The sequence below is a fragment of the Microtus pennsylvanicus genome, chromosome 1, assembly GCF_037038515.1.
Source record: "Microtus pennsylvanicus isolate mMicPen1 chromosome 1, mMicPen1.hap1, whole genome shotgun sequence".
Taxonomy (NCBI): Eukaryota; Metazoa; Chordata; class Mammalia; order Rodentia; family Cricetidae; genus Microtus; species Microtus pennsylvanicus.
In genome coordinates this window covers 114317922-114336395 of record NC_134579.1, presented here as the reverse complement: position 1 = coordinate 114336395, position 18474 = coordinate 114317922, and the positions used below count along the sequence as shown (strand labels likewise).

Here is an 18474-nt window from a genome sequence, read left to right as displayed (position 1 = left end):
AACCCTGTTTCGAAAAACCAAAGGAAAAAAAACCGAAACAAAACAAAACAAAACAAAAAATGAGAAGAGGGCACTGGATCCCCTGAAACTGGAGTTAGGGATGGGTGTGAACCCATGAGGACCATGTCGATCCTCTGTGAGAGAGCTGCAAGTGCTCTCAGCTGTGAGTCATCTCTCCAGCCCCTCAACAAATTCTGTTTTCATTATATAAAGGATTATTCCTTTCCACTTATTTGTTTTTAATTATATAGTGTGTGTGTGTTTGTGTGTTTTTGTGTGTGTGCACGTGTGTGTGTGCACTCGTGCACATGAACACTATAACACACATGCAGGGGTCAGAGGGCTTTGGGGGAGTGTGTTCTCTTCCCCCTCGTTTTGAAGCAGGGTCTCTATTCTGCTCCTGTACTGTGACTGTTCCAGGCTTTCTAGCTTGAGGGCCCAGCCTATTCCTTCTCTACTTCCTACTTTACCACGCCGGGAATGCTGGGATCTCAGAGGGATGCTCGCCACTCCTCCTGACTTTTATGTGAGTTTGTGGGTTCTTGTGGTTAAACTTGCATGGCAAACCCTTCTACGCACTGAGCCAGTCTCGTGATGTGCCCAGGTTGATCTTGAATTTAAGATTAGCCTCAGTCTCAACCTCCTCAATGCTGGAATGACAAGTGTGTCCCACCATAACCAGCTCCTTTCAAACTTCACTTCTAGAATTAGACTGTGGGAAGTATTTATCTGAAGAAAAAAAACTGGGCGGTTGATGTGGGAGTGTCATATATCAATCTGTTGATTTCATTGGTTAAGCAATAAAGAAACTGCTTGGCCCTGATAGGTTAAAACATAGGTGGGAGGAGTAAACAGAACAGAATGCTGGGAGGAAGAGGAAGTGAGCTCAGAGACGCCATGCTCCCCTCTCCCGGGCAGATGAAGCTCGGACCCAGGATGGATGTAGGCTAGAATCTCCCTGGTAAGCCACCTCGTGGGCTACACAGATGATTAGAAATGGGCTAGTCCAGGTGCAAGAGTTAGCCGAGAAGACGCTAGATATAATGGGCCAAGCAGTGTTTAAAAGAATACAATTTGTGTGTTGTTATTTCGGGCATAAGCTAGCCAGGCGGCCGGGGTGCAGGGGATGCAGCCCTGCCGCTCCTATTACAACAGGCGGTGGTGGCGCATGCCTTTAATCCCAGCACTTGGGAGGCAGAGGCAGACGAATCTCTGAGTTTGAGGCCAGCCTGATCTACAAAGTGAGTCCCAGGACAGCTAGAGTTAAACAGTGAAACCTTGTCTCAAAAAAAGAAAAAAAAAGAAAAAAGAAAGGAAAAAGAAACAGTCTTTATGTCCTTGAGTGCCCTCCCACCCCCAGGGGAGGGCAACAAATGGTTTCTGAATTCGCTCACAGCCCACCACCATTTTAGGCACCTCTCACTAGTAGCGTACCAGTTTAGGAATCAGGGATGAGAACCTGAATTCAAAGTGGGTCATGAGTTTACATCTTGCATAGAGCATGTTCCTCTTCTGGTCTCAAGTAAGAATTGAAATACGCCTGACAAAGTAGTACCTGACTTTATCCCAGCACTTGAGAGGCAGAGACAGGCAGATCTCTGAGTTGGAAGCAAGCCTGGTCTACAGAGTGAGCTCCAGGACAGCCAGGGTTGCTATACAGAGAAACCCTGTCTTGAGAAACTAAAAAAGAAAACAAAAAACAATAAGAACAAAACTTAGTTGCAAGCTGGTATCCAGTTGTGGTATCCTGCTGTGTGATTTTTTTTCCCCTAAGAGACATGACTCTTCATCCCAGATAGGGTACCAAGGACAGACAGACCAGGAAAGAAAGGATTCCATCTAAGTCTGTCTGGTGAAGTGGTGAGTTTATTGAGGCTATCCACAGGAGTTTTGGAGAGAGGTTACTTAAGAGCAGAGATGACCCAGAGGCAGCTGCATCTCTGAAAAGCCCGTCCCAGCACAGGGAGCCCATGCATCCCTGGAGCACCTGCATGACTGGCCTCTGGAGGAGGAAAGCTCCCTCTTCCCAGTGGTTATTGCTGTTCTGTAACACTGCTGGGGGTGGGGAGTCCTCATGAATCTTCTAAGTTTCAGGAGCTTCCTGAGGTCTGAAAATGCATTTGAAGTCTCATTGCAAGCCAGACAAGATAGTTAGACAAAGACTGGAGCACGCTTGTAATCACAGTGTTTGGGAGGCAGAGGCAGGAGGATCAGGAGTTAACGCCATGCAAGTTCGAGGCCAGCCTGGCCTACACGAGTGCCTGTCTCAGTTCCCTTTCACTTCCTAAAAATAATTGCAAGTATGTTCCTATGCACTTACATGAGTTTTCCTGGTTTCTAGGCGTGGTGGATCTGTGAACCCCAAACACTGTGAGCCCCTGTAGTAGATGACTCTATTATTTATTCCTTTTTTGGCATTTGGCAAATATTTATTGAGATTCGACTTTGTGCTAAGCTCTTGGGATTTGCTGACTGTGAAGACAGAGGCAAGTTCTTTGAGGTCTTGTAGAGACTCCTCAGCCCTGGAGAGACAAGACACATACACACTCAGCCAGAACCAAACTCTTCAGAAAATGACAACCTCTGTTATATAAACTAAGCAGATGGTAAGTAAGTGATTGAGATAAGGTGTGGATTTCTGATTATTTATTTATTTAAATGATTTTTTTTTTCCAGACAGGATTTCTCTGTGTAGCCCTGGCTGTCCTGGAACTCTCTCTGTAGACCAGGCTGGCCTTGAACTCACAGAGATCCACCTGCCTCTGTTTAAAATTTATTTTATGTTTATGAATGTTTGCCTGAATGTCTGTCTGTGTGCCACATATGTGTTTGATGCCCGAAGATTCAGAATAGGGGATCCTACCCGCTGGAAGTGGGGTTAAAAGATGGTTATAAACCGCCATGTAGGGCTGGAGAGATGGCTCAGAAGTTAAGAGCATTGACTGCTCTTCCACAGGTCCTGAGTTCAATTCCCAGCAACCACATGGTGGCTCACAACCATCTGTAATGAGATCTGGTGCCCTCTTCTGGCCTGCAGGGATACATGAAGGCAGAATACCGCATACATAATAAATAAATAAATAGATAGATAGATAGATAGATAGATAGATAAATAAATAAATAAACTGCCATGTAAGGGCTGGTACTTGAACCTGGGTCCCTGTTCTCTCTTGCCCGGTTTTTGACTATTTTTGAAGCATCATTATGACCCAGAGGAAAATATGCTGATGTGCTAATATTTAGCACCTCCCAGTATGAGCTTACGTGGAAATACGATGTTTATGGATGTTATTAGTTGAGATGAGGTTACATTAACAAAAGGTAGTGTCCGCATTGCAACACAACACACACCTCAAAGGGGATAAGAGATAGTCTATTCCGGACTTGAGAGGTGGCTCAGCGGTTAAGGGCAGTGGCTACTCTTGAGGGACCCAGATTTAGTTCTCAGCACCCACATGGTGCTCACAATCAGCTCTAGTTCCAGAGTGTCCTTGAGTGCCAGCACACACATGATGCACAGACATGCAGGCAAAGCACTCATATATATGATATAAAATAAATGTTTTTTTTAAAGAGAGATAATTTATTCTGAAGCCAAATATGATAGCCCGTGACACAGGAACAGAGATTTAGTACCCCATGTCCCAATGGGTAGCAGTTTGATGCAGTTTTGATGGTAACTGAACAAAGAAAGTCATAAATCAAGACACTTAAAAATACACCGCAAAAAACATTGAGTTATAGACAAGTGGAGACATCCTAGTTCTAGGCCTGAGACGCTACCTGATGACACCTTCAGTCTTTGGCCAGCAGGAATTAAGATTTTATTCAGTTAATAGGTTTCAGAAAATTTTATATGTTAGGTCTGATGCAGAGGTGGGTAAGCCATGGCTGTTTAGCCCCCTAAATGAAAGCCCACGATAAACCGTAATTAGTCTCCGGACCTGCAATATCCCAGCCTCTCCACAATCACTGAAGTTCTAATCAGTTACCCAGCTTTGCAGAGGGTTCAGGAGAAGGTGCAGCTTCTTTCTGGAGCTCTCATTCATAAGAGAGGGCACACAGAGAGGCCCCTCGGCCGCAGGTCAGAGAGTGGAGCAATGCAGCTGAAAGCTAAGGCACACCCTGCCATGAGCTGCTAGGCAGCAGGAAAGCCTCTCTACCCAGGCTCTCAGGTGGGGCAAGGCGTTCCTAGCACTTCTGTTTCAGGTTTGTAGCCTCTTAACTGTGAGAGAAGTGCATTCTAGGGTTTGGGCCACCCACTTGTAGTGACTGCAGCCCTATGAAACTAATGTTAAGGGGGTGTCTCTTAAGTAATTAATCAAGTTAACAGGATCTTAGTGTGTAGTCCTAATGAGCCTGGAACTCACTATGTAGAGCAGGCTGGTCTCAAACTCACTGAGATCTGCCTGCCTCTGCCTCCCAAGTGCCATGATTAAAGGTGTGCACGCCACCCAAGCTTGGTCTGCAGAATGGACTTTTAACCATTGAACCACCTCTCCAGCCCCCACAGACATGGTTTGATATTTTGCTTTATTTTGTTTAATTTTTGAGACAATCTTGCTATGCTGTCAAGGCTGGTGTGCAGTACCACACGTGGCTGCAGGTACCCTGTGAATGAGGCTCCAGGAATGGGCTAGAAGCCACTACGTGAAGACTCAGAGGGAAGATGCCAAGTTGTGATGAGATTTGTCTGGAGAGCTGGAGCCAGGGCAGTTAAGATAAGAGGTGTGGCTGGAAAGGCAGGCTGGTGCAGCTCCTGCGGGACTTTGCAGGGAAAGGGAAGTAACTGCAGTCGATAAACTTGGAGGTGGTTGTGTCTTCTGAATGACAGCAGCAGCTGTCAGCAGTCACCTAGCGTCACAGAGGACAGGAATCTAGGCAGTATTGGTTGCATGCAATAAATACCAATGCCAATGTGAGCTGTCAGAGCCAAGTCTGCATTTTCCCACCCTGCCCTTGACCTTATTACACGGTCACTGTCAACTCTGGCATTCCAAGACACTGGTTTGGCCTCCTGGGTCAGGCAATGTTAAGGGGTACATGACTTTTCTTTTACCTCCCCCAAATCTTTTTCCACCCCACTCTCCCCACAAACACAATCTAAGTAACATAAGCCACAAATGCAGCTTACAGATAAGCCTTCCACCCACTCTGAGGAGAAACGTACTACACAGGAGCAGGAGAGGAGACCGATCTAATCAAGAACGTAAAGTTGAGCCATCCACGCGGCGGAAGCAGGGAAGCGTGTGCGCACGCGCGGACCCCACCCTCGATCGAGGGGTGGAGCTGGCGCGGGGCGGGGCTCGTGACATCAGATGCGCGCGTGGCTCCGGCTGCGCAGGAACAGCTGGTGCCTCGGGAGGCGGCGAGTGAGAGGGCGGGCGTGGGGTGCTGGTGCCCGGCTGGGCCACGCTGCGGGAGCCACCGCCGCCTTGCATCATTGCACCATGTCCGGGCAGCTGGAGCGTTGTGAGCGCGAGTGGCATGAGCTGGAAGGAGAATTTCAGGAGCTGCAGGTAGGGCCGGGCCACCTGGTCCCGCAACTCTGCTACTACCTGCCGTGTGGTGCCTTCCCTACCTAGCCACCCCAGCCCCAAGGTGAAGGTGGGGCGATAGGACCCAGAGGGTGGCCCAGGCTGTGCGTCCGATAGGCTGGTGGGTGGTTTGGCACAGCCCCTTCCTATTTGCCAGGGCTTCGGCTTCTCAACCTCGTGGGGCACCCAGTCGAAGCCCCCATTCTCCCGCCCTCTCACTTGCTCTTTGCTTCACGCTACCCCTTCGGTGCAGAAAGTTGGTCTCTGGCTCCTGAGGATAAGTTCTCGGTGTGTTCACGAGGCAGTAGTGATGCTCGGAAGGACACCAGACCAGCCCCCACGCAAGGGTCTCCCTCAACTCTGCTACAGTCCAGCTGCTGCTGGCTGCTCAACTACTCCCCCCCCCCCCTCTCTCTCTCTGCTAGCGGGGCAGCCCTTCCTGCAGCTGCGCTTTGAGAGATGCACTCAGCAGTTATCACCTTGATCAGAGATCACAGTCGTAGCCCTGTCTTTGGGGGGTCTGATGTGGTTCTGCTTGTAGGCTGCTGCAAGCCGAGTTTGTCATTCTGGATGGCAGGCATCTGTCAGTTGACAGCTGGCTGCCTCACCCAGCGATAGAGGATTGCACCCAACCCTCACCCTTTGACTCAGGGCTTTCCACCCGATAGGGCGAAGGTGGACCTAAGAGCTGGCTCTGGGAAGAATGGCATCGCGGTCTTATCAGGAGGGTTCTTCTCATAGGTCCACAGAGGCCTCCGCTGTGTGCTCCGGGGACTAGAGATTCAGGAAAACTTGGGGATGTCCAAGAAGAAAAACACACGGTTCTCTCTCGAACCACTAGGTTGCCTGAAATCATTCCCACTCTCCCATCCTCCTCCCCTCCGTAGACACGTTGTCATTTCCCCTGTCCCTATAGTTCTGCCTTATCCAGAGGAGGATGTTGTCCAGGGTGCTGTGATTGGTCTTTCTAAAGTGAGGCTGTAAGATCCTGATGTAGGTGCAGAGGGATGCTGGTGAGCCTGAGCAGCAAGGCTCAGGTACGAAGGTACCCAGGTATGAAGGCTGTTATTTCGTGGTCTCCCCGGCACACATGGGTGGGTTGGTGCCTCCTCTTTCAGATCTAGGCCTTGGATCCCTCATGGTTCTCTGGGGCCCCTTTGGTTCCACATTCAGGGAGAAGACGCAGCCACTTAACAATCTGTCCCGCTGGGCTGCAGTGGGTCTTAGAGTTGGGAGTGGGAGAAGAGGTTCCCCAAGTGGGACTTTTGTTCAGAGTTCTTCCTTGTGACTTGCTTTTAAAACTACAAGGAGGAGGAGCTGTGCACTCCAGAACTCTGCAATTAATGCAATTAACAACAATTAGGTAGCAAGTCTTGGCAGGCAGATGTTGCAAAGGAATCCTTTGATTTGTTATGTTCTGGCTTGGACAGGAAGGTGTCATGACATGTCCGGTGCTGGGTGGCCAAGGACCGGGAGTTAGGAGTTGATCCGGATACCATTGTGAGGTGTTGAGCAGCAAGCGTGGTAGAAGGACCTGCGGAGTGGAGGTGGTGGAGTGTCAGCTCCTCGGAGCCTCCTTTGAGGAAGAGGCACCCAGCTGGTGCAGGCCTGGTGGTCAGCTGCTGAGTTCAGCAATGGATGGCTGCTTGGGGCTCATTTTGCTTGTATTTCTATCTGTGCACCACACGCATGCCTGGTGCAGAAGAGGGTGTCGTCGGATCCTCTGGAACTGGAGTTTGAGTCAGTTGTGAGCCACCATGTGGGTTCCGGGATTTAAACCTGGGTCCTGTTCAAGAGTAGCCAGAGCCCTTAAGCCACTAAGTCATCTCTCCAGTCCTCTTATTTATTCACTTATAGTTTTGTGTCCCTCTGTGTGTGTATGCCATGAATGTGTTGGTGCCTGTGGAGGCCAGAAGAAGAAGATGGTGTTAGATCCCCTAGAACTGGAGTTACCTTTTAATATTTTTATTTTTTATTTTATTTTTTCGAGACAGGGTTTCTCTGTAGCTTTGGTGCCTGTCCTGGAACTAGCTCTTGTAGACCAGGCTGGCCTCGAACTCCCAGAGATCCTCCTGCCTCTGCCTCCCAAGTGTTGGGATTAAAGGCATGTGCCACCACATCCAGCTGCCTTGTCCCAACTCTACAGTTTTTATTTGAAGAGGAAGAAACAGAGGAAACTGAGGGGTGGACATGCTGATTGTCCTAGCTGGGATCGCAGTTATTCCACTGTGAAAGGTAGTGCTGGAAATGTCTTGAATCTGCCTTTTGTTGTTGTTGTTTGCTTTTTGTTTTGCACACATGGGAATTTTGAACTCCTGGGAAGAAAGTGTCCTAAGTTCAGGGTGTATGTTGTGTGTATGTTGAACAGAGATTCTGATGAGAGACATTTATGGGGAGACAAAGGTGATATAGTTGTGTGTGTGTGTGTGCCTGTGTGTGTGCCTGTGTGTGCCTGTGTGTGTCTGTGTGTGTGTGTCTGTGTGTGTGTCTGTGTGTGTGTGCCTGTGTGTGTGTGTCTGTGTGTGTGTCTGTGTGGGGGGAGTGGGTCTGGTTGCTGGAAAAGTTAACAATAGCAAGGACTTTTTTTTTTGTCATGAGGAAATCCTGATTAGCCAAAGTTTTCCTGCATCCTCCTAAGAATCTGGGATCGCGGTTTCCCGTTTTACACCTCTTCATTTCTGCGGGAGATGTGTTTTGTCTATGTTTTACCTCTCCTTCCCTTTTTGGAATGTGTCTCAGACCCTGGAACATTTAAAAGGTCTTTGGAATCCCCCTTCATCTAAAAGAGCCCTAGGGCAGTGCATGGGACTTAGGGAAAGGTCTGTTTTCTGTGGACTTAGCTTTACATTTCCTGGGGCTTTGCTGGACTAGGGAGAGCGGAGTCCTCACCGGGACTTAGTGTTTAGGTGGTCATGAATCGAGCATCAGTCAGAGATCAGCAGGCACCTGGCCCCCTGGCCTGTTTGTGACCAGAAGGTCACGTACAGACACCAGGCCTGTAGATTTAACGATCAGTTCCTGCCTTACGTCACTGGAAACCTGACCCCATCCTTCCCAGCACAGGAAGCAGCCTTTCTCAGTGTCTGGCTTCAGGGATCACTGGGGCTTTGTACACCATTGTAAAGACTTGAAATGGGCAAGCCACTGGCTCCAGACCACAAAAAATAAAAATAGGGGGGTGAGCTCAGATACGGGAAGATCAGCGTTATCTCATTAAGACCCCAATAAATAGAACCTAGGGTTAAGTCTTTTGCCTAAGGTCACATGGCCTGTAAGATTTGAACATAGACGGTTGAGCTCCAGCACCTGCATATTCTCCTCCCCCCCCAAAGATTTCTGTTTAATTATGTGTGTATGTATGTGTGTGCACACACATGTGTGTGTGTGTTTATGCACACGTGAGTGCAGCAGTTCAAGGTGTCCAGAAGACGATGTCAGATCTCCCGGAGCTGGAATTGTGAACTGCCCGGTGTGGGTACTGGGATCTGAACTCAGGTCCTCTGCAAGAGTAGCAAGCACTAGTAATGGCTGAGGTGGCTTTCCACACACACACACTTTCTAATTATAAAACTGTACGTTTGCCGGGCGGTGGTGGCGCACACCTTTAATCCCAGTACTCAGGAGGCAGAGGCAGGTGGATTTCTGACTCCAGGCCAGTCTGGTCTACAGAGTGAGCCCCAGGACTACATGGAACATAGAGAAACCCTATCTTGGAGCCCCCTCCCACCATGTACATACATGTATAGAAGGCCAGAGGCCAGCTTGTGGGACATGATTGTCCCTGTTTAAGGTTCAGGGTTGAATTCAGGTCATCAGGCTTAGTAGCAAGCTCCCTTCCCTGCTGAGCTGTCTGGTCCTGGAGTCTGTGTGTCTCTCTTTAGAGGCAAGAGGCAAGAGGTAGCCCCGGATGTCTTGGAACTCTCTCTGGGAGTCCAGGCTGGCCTTGAACTCAGATTTTCTTCCTGCCTTTGCCTCCCTTAGTGCTGGGATTAAAGGCGAGTGCCACCACTGCCCTGGGAGCCTTTCACTTTAGAAGCAGGCGAAGTAGAAAGAAGGCTGCTGGGGAGTCAGGATTCCCCGGGCCCAGGTCCGCCTTCTGTCGCCACAGTCTGGCATCTGACCTGCAGTCTGGCATCTGACTACCACTCCGAGCTCGACAGAGACTGGCAGTAATGCTGTCCAGTGCCATAGTGAACTATGTGACACATAGCTGTCCCGTTGAGTCCACGCCGCGGTCCCTCCTTTCTATACATCGGGAGTAAAGCTGAGTGAGGAATTTGGAAATCATCCAGTTAGTTGATGGGGCATGGTGGTGCTGTTACTCCCAGCTCTCGGGAGGCAGAGGCAGGAGGACCTGCTGTGAGGCTGAGAGTTCCAGGATGGATACATAAATAAAAAAGAAAAGGAAACTCTTCAGGTCAGAATTTGAACACAGGTCTACTGTTTGATTCAGACGCTCCTGTGCCCCTACACAGTGGGCGCCAGGGTATCTCGAGAATTCCTTAAAGCTCTAGGAGGAAGGCTTTTTGTTTTGTTTTTACATTTATTTACACTTGGGAGAGAGCTGTGAGCCATGGCAGATAAATGTGTGTTGTCAGAGGACTTGGTTCTCTCTCCACTGTGTGGGTTCCAGCCTTGGTGGCAAGCACTTTTACCCTCCGAGCCATTTCACTGGCCCCTAGAAGGAAAGTGTGGAACTTGCTGGGTCTCTGTTTGTGTGGAACTTCCTTATGCCCAGTCAAGACTCTTAGTTATAACTCTTAGCGACAGAACCCAGTTCTCTGGTTTTTAGCAAAAAAGGAACTCCTGAATTGGGAAGTCCAGAAGAAATGACTGTAAGCAGGACGGGATCCAGGAGCTCACTTGTGTCGGTCCGTGTCTCTCTCTGTCCCCTCACTTGGGTTTCGTTGCCAGTCAGCCTTCCTCCTTGGTGTGATGACGGTAGCTAAGGCCAGGTATGGTAAGAGGAGAGGCCTGTGTGAACTGGACACACGCAGAATCTCAGCTTTCAGGAGCTGAGGCAGGAGGATCCTGAGTTCAAGGCCGTCTTTCTGAGACCTTGTTCCTATCCAGCTGTCCTGCCGTCACTGTACGAACTTGACACTGGTCATTCGTCTGCCTCTGGAGTCTGGGAGTGGGGTCCGTGGGGGTCCCTGGAATAGGCGGGGGAGAGGGGAGTGATTCCACGCAGGGAAACCAAAAAGTTTTTTTTAAAAAAAAAAAACCAGAAAGGGGTGATGGAGAAACTTTTTTTTTTTTTTTTTAATTTTGGCTAAAGCCATGTAATAGAAATTGTCTTTATCTGCTGGGTGGTGGTGGCACATGTCTTTAATCCCAGCACTCGGGAGGCAGAGGCAGGTGGATCTCTGTGAGTTTGAGGCCAGCCTGGTCTATAAGACCTAGTTCCAGGACAGGCTCCAAAGCTACAGAGAAACCCTGTCTCGAGAAAGAAAGAAAAAAAAAGAAATTGTCTTTATCTGTGATTCTCAAACTGTGTCTTGGCAGCCCTCCCCACAAGTAAGGATAATTACAAATGTCAAGGCAAACAGTGAAATGTCAGACCCTGGGTAACCTGCCATTCTTCTTGATGTCGTGTCTTTGTAGCAGTGCGAGACCATTTCACACAGGCCTCTCCGCTTAGCCTTTATCCAGCTGAGGATACTGAGGCAAGAGCGAAGTCAGCCCGTCTGATTGCCGACTGTCATCACTCACCCATTGTCTTACATTGTCTTACCCTGACTCCTTGCTGCACACCCATGTGTGCAATCCTATCCCTGTCCTATGGCAGACATCACCTGTCAGTCCTGGCACATGACTCAGAATATTTCCCAGTACGGGAATGACAAGTTTGAGGTGGAGTGAACTTGCCATGTTTGGTTGTGTTTCCATGGTGATAGGTCCTCCTTAGGGAGAGTCAGCATCCAAGAGCCTCCTTGAAGATGCTTTGGACAGCAGGCTCCATGGAAGTAATCTCTTAGACGTTTACGACCAGCCAGTGGCACAGCTATAAGGCAGCGTGCACTCTGGTGGTGGCCCTGGCTCTGTTGCAAGCTGCTGGATTGATACCAACTGCTAATGCCCCTGGGCCAGAGCTCATCTGTAGGTGCCATGAGATTCACCTGTCTGGAGATTCCTGTCTGGGATGTTGGCGTGGACGAATAGCTTCCCTGTTCTGGATCTTGAATTGCATTGTTAAGAAGGTGGTTCCAGGTGGTTCACAGTCCTGCTGGGACCTGGAGATGGCAACCTCACCTTCCCGCGGGGGTGGAGCATGGGGCCTCAGAGGAAGAGAGAGGTGGCCTGGATTTGTGCCTCGTTGGAAACTCCCTTGTTTGTGTCTTCTAAGTGTGGCAGGTGGCAGTTAGGCACTAAGGAAAGACTCTAGGGGCGTCCTGGCTTACAGAGCTGTTAGCCTTTTTGTTTGTTTGTTTTTAATCCAAATGCAATCTCATCCACATTTCGTTAAGGTTATGTTTTGTTTGTTTTGCTAAATTTATTTCTTATGGATGGGGCATATACTACAGTGCCTTGTGGAGGTCAGAGGGCAAACTTGTGTTTATGTGTGTGTGTTCTGTGTGCACGCCAGTGTACTTTAGTGCACTGTGGAGGTCAGAGGATAACGTGTTTACGTGTGTGCCTGTGTTCTGTGTGCACGCCTGTGTGCTCTAGTGCACTGTGGAGGTCAGAGGATAACGTGTTTACGTGTGTGCGTGCATGTGTTCTGTGTGCACGCCTGTGTGCTCTAGTGCACTGTGGAGGTCAGAGGATAACGTGTTTACGTGTGCGCGTGCCTGTGTTCTGTGTGCACGCCTGTGTGCTCTAGTGCACTGTGGAGGTCAGAGGATAACGTGTTTACGTGTGCGCGTGCCTGTGTTCTGTGTGCACGCCTGTGTGCTCTAGTGCACTGTGGAGGTCAGAGGATAACGTGTTTACGTGTGCGTGTGTTCTGTGTGCACGCCTGTGTGCTCTAGTGCACTGTGGAGGTCAGAGGATAACATGTTTACGTGTGCGTGTGCATGTGTTCTGTGTGCACGCCTGTGTGCTCTAGTGCACTGTGGAGGTCAGAGGATACGTGTTTACGTGTGCGTGTGCCTGTGTTCTGTGTGCACGCCAGTGTACTTTAGTGCACTGTGGAGGTCAGAGGATAACATGTTTACGTGTGCGTGTGCATGTGTTCTGTGTGCACGCCTGTGTGCTCTAGTGCACTGTGGAGGTCAGAGGATACGTGTTTACATGTGTGCATGTGTTCTGTGTGCACGCCTGTGTGCTCTAGTGCACTGTGGAGGTCAGAGGACAACGTGTTTACGTGTGTGCATGTGTTCTGTGTGCACGCCTGTGTGCTCTAGTGCACTGTGGAGGTCAGAGGATAACGTGTTTACGTGCGTGCATGTGTTCTGTGTGCACGCCTGTGTGCTCTAGTGCACTGTGGAGGTCAGAGGACAACGTGTTTACGTGCGTGCATGTGTTCTGTGTGCACGCCTGTGTGCTCTAGTGCACTGTGGAGGTCAGAGGACAACGTGTTTACGTGTGTGCGTGCATGTGTTCTGTGTGCACGCCTGTGTGCTCTAGTGCACTGTGGAGGTCAGAGGATACGTGTTTACATGTGTGCATGTGTTCTGTGTGCACGCCTGTGTGCTCTAGTGCACTGTGGAGGTCAGAGCACAACTGTGGGAGTAGGTTCCCCCTTCTACCGTTTGTGTCTGGGAATTGAAAAGGTACTTAGCAACAAGTACCTTTTCCTTTTTTTTTTTTTTCTGGAACTCACTTTGTAGACCAGGCTGGCCTCTGCCTCCTGAGTGCTGGGATTAAAGGTGTGTGCTGCCGCCACCCAGCGACAATCACCTTTTCTCTGAGCCGTAGCACTGTATTGCTATTTCCTGGGCCTAGAAAATGGCATTTATAATAGAGCCCAAACTGTTCAAACCAATATGCTGTATTGCTTAATGATACTGTATATGTAGCTCAAGTAAAAGACTTGCAAGAGATAGTAAAGACCAAGGTCTGCTGGGTTTGGAGGCGTACACCTGAAATCCCAGCACTTGGGACGCAGAAGAGTGAGTCAGGAATTCAAGGTCATCCTCAGCTGTATTAGCCAGCCTGGGCTACATGAGACCCTGCCTCAGAAGCAGACACACCAAATTTAGTGTAGAAGGGCCTGGGGTAAAGCAAATGGATATGATTAAAAAAAATAAGGAGGGAGAGTTGGTTTTCAGATGCACATAGTTTAAACTGAGCCCCCTCTCCCCAGTTCAGGTCTAGACTGAGTTGTAAGGGTGAAGGCTGGGAAGGTTCTGTTATCTGACCTTGGCTGGAGCAGCAAGCAGAGCTGCCATGGTTGAAGGATGCTGGAAGCAGGAAGAAGCCACAGCTCAGCTTCTCTTCCGTCTGCCGCCCAGTCCTCACTCACGCCCATCCACCAAGGGTGCAGATCAAGGGAGCCCGAGATGGGCAATACATGGGGGTCAAAGAAAAGCAGAACCGATCTGGGGTGTCAATGAGATATAAAAATAACCAGCAAAAGTGAGTCACCTTGTGTGGGGAGGATGTGGGACCTGTCCATTCCCTGTGCACTGTAGGTTTGGTTTGGGGCCAGTGTCTCCCATAGCCTGGTACATCTTTAAACTTGGTATATAGCCAAGAATGACCTTAAGTTTCTAAGCCCCTGCTTTCCCCCTACCAAGTGCCGGATTCTAGGCTGGTACTAACATGGCACTGTAGTTCTTACACTGAGGGTAGCAGGTGGTTGCTGATTATGGGGTTGTCTGTAACTGTTTTTATTTGTTTGTTTGGTTGGTTTTGGTTTTTTAAGACAGGGTTTCTCTGTGAAGCCCTGACTGTCCTGGAACTCACTATGTAGACCAGGCTGGCCTCGAACTCAGAACTCAGAGATCTGCCTGCCTCTACCTCTCCAGTGCTGGGCTTAAAGGCTGCGCCACCACTACCTGCCTCTGCCTCCCTCTGCCTCCTGAGTGCTCTGTGCTACCGCCTGACCTAAACTTCATTTTTGCTTCTAACTTTATATGGGTTGAACATGAGGAATAACTCACCCCAAACTGGGGGCTAGCTCTCGGCAGACATAACCGTTTGCTTTTTAAATCAACTTATTAAACATGATTGACTCCCACGTCAAGTTGCTACTTCTAAAAATAATCCAGAGTGTTGGGAGTAGCATGGCGGACAGGCAGCTGTGTAGAGTAGCATGGCGGACAGGCAGCTGTGTAGAGAGTAGTATGGCGGACAGGCAGCTGTGTAGAGTAGCATGGCGGACAGGCAGCTGTGTAGAGAGTAGTATGGCGGACAGGCAGCTGTGTAGAGAGTAGTATGGCGGACAGGCAGCTGTGTGGAGAGTAGTATGGCCGACAGGCAGCTGTGTAGGGAGTAGTATGGCCGACAGGCAGCTGTGTAGAGAGTAGTATGGCCGACAGGCAGCTGTGTAGAGAGTAGTATGGCGGACAGGCAGCTGTGTAGGGAGTAGTATGGCCGACAGGCAGCTGTGTAGGGAGTAGTATGGCGGACAGGCAGCTGTGTAGGGAGTAGTATGGCCGACAGGCAGCTGTGTAGGGAGTAGTATGGCGGACAGGCAGCTGTGTAGGGAGTAGTATGGCGGACAGGCAGCTGTGTAGGGAGTAGTATGGCCGACAGGCAGCTGTGTAGGGAGTAGTATGGCCGACAGGCAGCTGTGTAGGGAGTAGTATGGCCGACAGGCAGCTGTGTAGGGAGTAGTATGGCGGACAGGCAGCTGTGTAGAGAGTAGTATGGCGGACAGGCAGCTGTGTAGGGAGTAGTATGGCGGACAGGCAGCTGTGTAGAGAGTAGTATGGCGGACAGGCAGCTGTGTAGAGAGTAGTATGGCGGACAGGCAGCTGTGTGGAGAGTAGTATGGCCGACAGGCAGCTGTGTAGGGAGTAGTATGGCCGACAGGCAGCTGTGTAGGGAGTAGTATGGCGGACAGGCAGCTGTGTAGGGAGTAGGCAGCTGTGTGGAGAGTAGCATGGCGGACAGGCAGCTGTGTAGAGGCCTCTGCTCCACCAAAGCAAGCCCAGGTCCCCAACTGTCTAGTGGAAGAGCAACCCAAACATAAAAACAAAAGCATGCAGTCTATCACAGATATCTGCCTGCCTCTGCCTCCAGAGTGCTGGGATTAAAAGCGTGCACCATCACCGCCTGGCTATTTTGGTTTTCTTGAGACCTCTGTGTAACAATCCTAGCTGTCCTAGAACCCACTTTGTAGATCAGGCTAGCCTCAACATAGCAATTTCCAAGCTAGCCAAAGTCACAGGGTAAGACCCTGTCTCAAAAGAGGTGGTGGGGTAGGGATGGAATTTACTTCACATTCCAGCAATTTCATCACTAAACACACCACACCCAGATGGTCTTGAATTTCTAATCCTCTTGCCTCCACCTCTGGAATCCTGAGACTGTATTGAAGGTGTGTGCCACTTCAGGTCCAAAGTAAACTGGAGGCCAATGGCTAACTGGGGTGTCTGTTAGCGTACCAAAGCACGTGCTGGCCTAGGGCTCTCGGCTCTTCTCACTCCGCTGCTCACCTGCCTTTTCTGCCATGTTCTCTGGGCTCTTCAGCCCCCTCTCTCTAGGCCTGCTCTCCTCTTTGCACATACCCCCCATCCCGCACTCCCTCCCTCACTGCCCCCCCATCTTTCCTGTCGTAGCCCATTCTGTCCACTAGCCATGTTCAGTCCTCGCTCCGGACACCTCCCTGACTGTACTCAATAGAAACCATCTCAGCCACACATCAGAGCAGCTATATCCTCACTTTTCTCAGCCGCCACATTGCTTTAATAAATCCAAGGCCTCTTGCACTCTGGGCAAGCACTATACCCACTAAGCTCTATCCCCACAAAAAGATACATTCTATAGGGACCGAAGAGAGTGGCAGCCAGGGACTGGAGAGAAGAGGAAGTGGACAATGACTGCTAAGAGAACGTAGGGATCTTAGTGGGTGATGGGATTTCTGAAACGAGATGTGGTGGTGGATGTGGTGATGGTAACCTCTGTAAATGCCGAAAAGTCGCTGAACTGGGCCAGTGAGGTGTCTCGGCAGGTACAGTGCTTGCCAGGCAAGCCTGACACCTTGAGTTTGATCTTGTGGATCCGCACAGAGATGGAAGGAGAGGACTGACTCCCGAAAGCTGTCCTTTGACCTCCGTGTGCAGGCCATGTCTCCCGTCACCGTCTCTCTCGTGCACACACAGATGATATTTTTTATTTTTTTATTTTTGGTTTTTTCAAGACACAGTTTCTCTGTGGTTTTGGAGCCTGTCCTGGAACTAGCTCTTATAGACCAGGCTGGTCTTGAACTCCCAGAGATCCTCCTGCCTATGCCTCCCGAATGCTGGGATTAAAGGCGTGCGCCACCACCGCCCGGCCACAGATGATAATAGTTAACAGATGTCACTGAACTGTCCCTATACCCATTTTTGTGAGCTTGTATGTGTGTGTGTGGGGTCTATGGAGCATGCATGTTTGTCAGCACATAACTTCACATTAGCAAAGGATTCTTTGGTTTCTGGGGTTGGCGGGAAAGCTACCCCACTTGGGTCTTCATGTTTGGCTGCCTCCTCTGCTGCTGGCCTGATGAGGGGACCGTCAGCCAGCTTTCAAAGTCCTTATTTGTGGTTTCTCTCACCTAATGAGCTTAACTTTGCCCGGGAGGGAGGATCTGGTCCTTGTCCCTTCAGTGTGGATTCTGGCACCTGCCTGTGTGGTGAAGACAGTAAGACCTGGTAGGGTGGTGGAGCGTTTGCTTCTCAGGCAGTTGGGAATCCAAGGGATGGTTTCAGAGGGGAGGAAACGGATGCAGAAGAGGGCTCAGCCTTCGTTTCCCTCTCCTCGGTTGGGTTCATTCCCTGTTATCCAGACATGGGTAGGACAACCCTGGTAGCTCTGGACACCCGGTTCTGACAGTGTCTTCCGAGCCCCACATTAACTGTCCTTAGTTCCGAATCCTCGTATCAGCCAGCTGGGATGGCGGTCGGGGGCGCTGAAGTTCTAGGGAGCAGGCCCTGCCTTTAAGACAGGGCCAATCTTACTCCTGGCTGGATCTCATAGATTGAATGTGGAGAAGAGATTGGTCTCCAAAGAAATCTACAGGCATAGAAGCTGCCTTACTGGTTAAAAGAAAAACAACAGAAGGTCTCTGTCTGGCCAGCTGGCTCCACGGGAGGAGGCCAAGGTTACTTGGAAGAAAGGAAGCTAGGGACAATGTTGTCATTTGAATCCAAAGTGTCTCCCACGGGTTTGGTTGGAAGTGTCACCCCATCACCCCAGCCCCTGGTGCTGTTCTTTTTAAAGACATAAGCGGGGGATGGGGGGAGACTGCTCTCACAAGGGGTAGCAATGGGCCACCTGGGGCCTCAGTGGGTCCTCGAGGTCTTGGCAAGTCCCGAGGCCTTGGCGGGTGGGAGACTGAGGCAGTTAAGAGACAGACAGATACACCATGCAGAGAGTTGAGCATAGAGTTTATTCAGTGGGTTATGGAAGGGAAGGGGGAGAGGGAGAGAGAGAACAGAAGTTACCTCTTTGGGAGAGAGACAGAAAAAGAGCACAGACTGCAGGAGGCAGGATATCTGCTTCCCTCGGTGGAAGGGGAGGGGTCGGGAGAGGAAAAGCAGACGTGCAGGAGATGCAGGCCCGCCCGCTGGGACTCCAGCAGTCCTGTTGGCTGTAGAAATTAGAAAGGAACTGATAGGGAGCCTTACCATTTGCAGCGTTGGAAAGTGCTCTCCTAGTCCAGGGTCCCCACGTGTCAATAGCTGGCCTGTCCACAGGCAGGAGGGAACGTGGCGAGAGCCTGGCTGAGTCACAAAAACAATGTTATTCTTTTTAAAGATATAAGGGGGGGGGGAAGGCCGGTCCCATGAGGGGTGGCGGACCCTCGAGGGGCTGCAATGAGCCACCTGGGGCCGTGGTGGGTCCC

At 50.2% G+C, this 18474-nt stretch overlaps 1 protein-coding gene across 2 annotated transcripts in view; it reads left to right on the top strand.

Annotated features, from left to right (window-relative positions):
• The first annotated feature begins 5285 nt into the window (after positions 1-5285).
• Positions 5286-18474, top strand: part of Tmem120b (transmembrane protein 120B) — a 39472-nt gene continuing 26283 nt past the window's right edge. For both annotated transcript variants that reach the window (XR_012911304.1, XM_075979472.1), the window contains exon 1: positions 5286-5519. Coding sequence is in view for 1 of the 2 variants with exons in the window: in XM_075979472.1 (XP_075835587.1) it covers positions 5319-5519 (201 nt within the window). In the remaining variant the exon portion in view is untranslated. The remainder of the gene's footprint in view (positions 5520-18474) is intronic.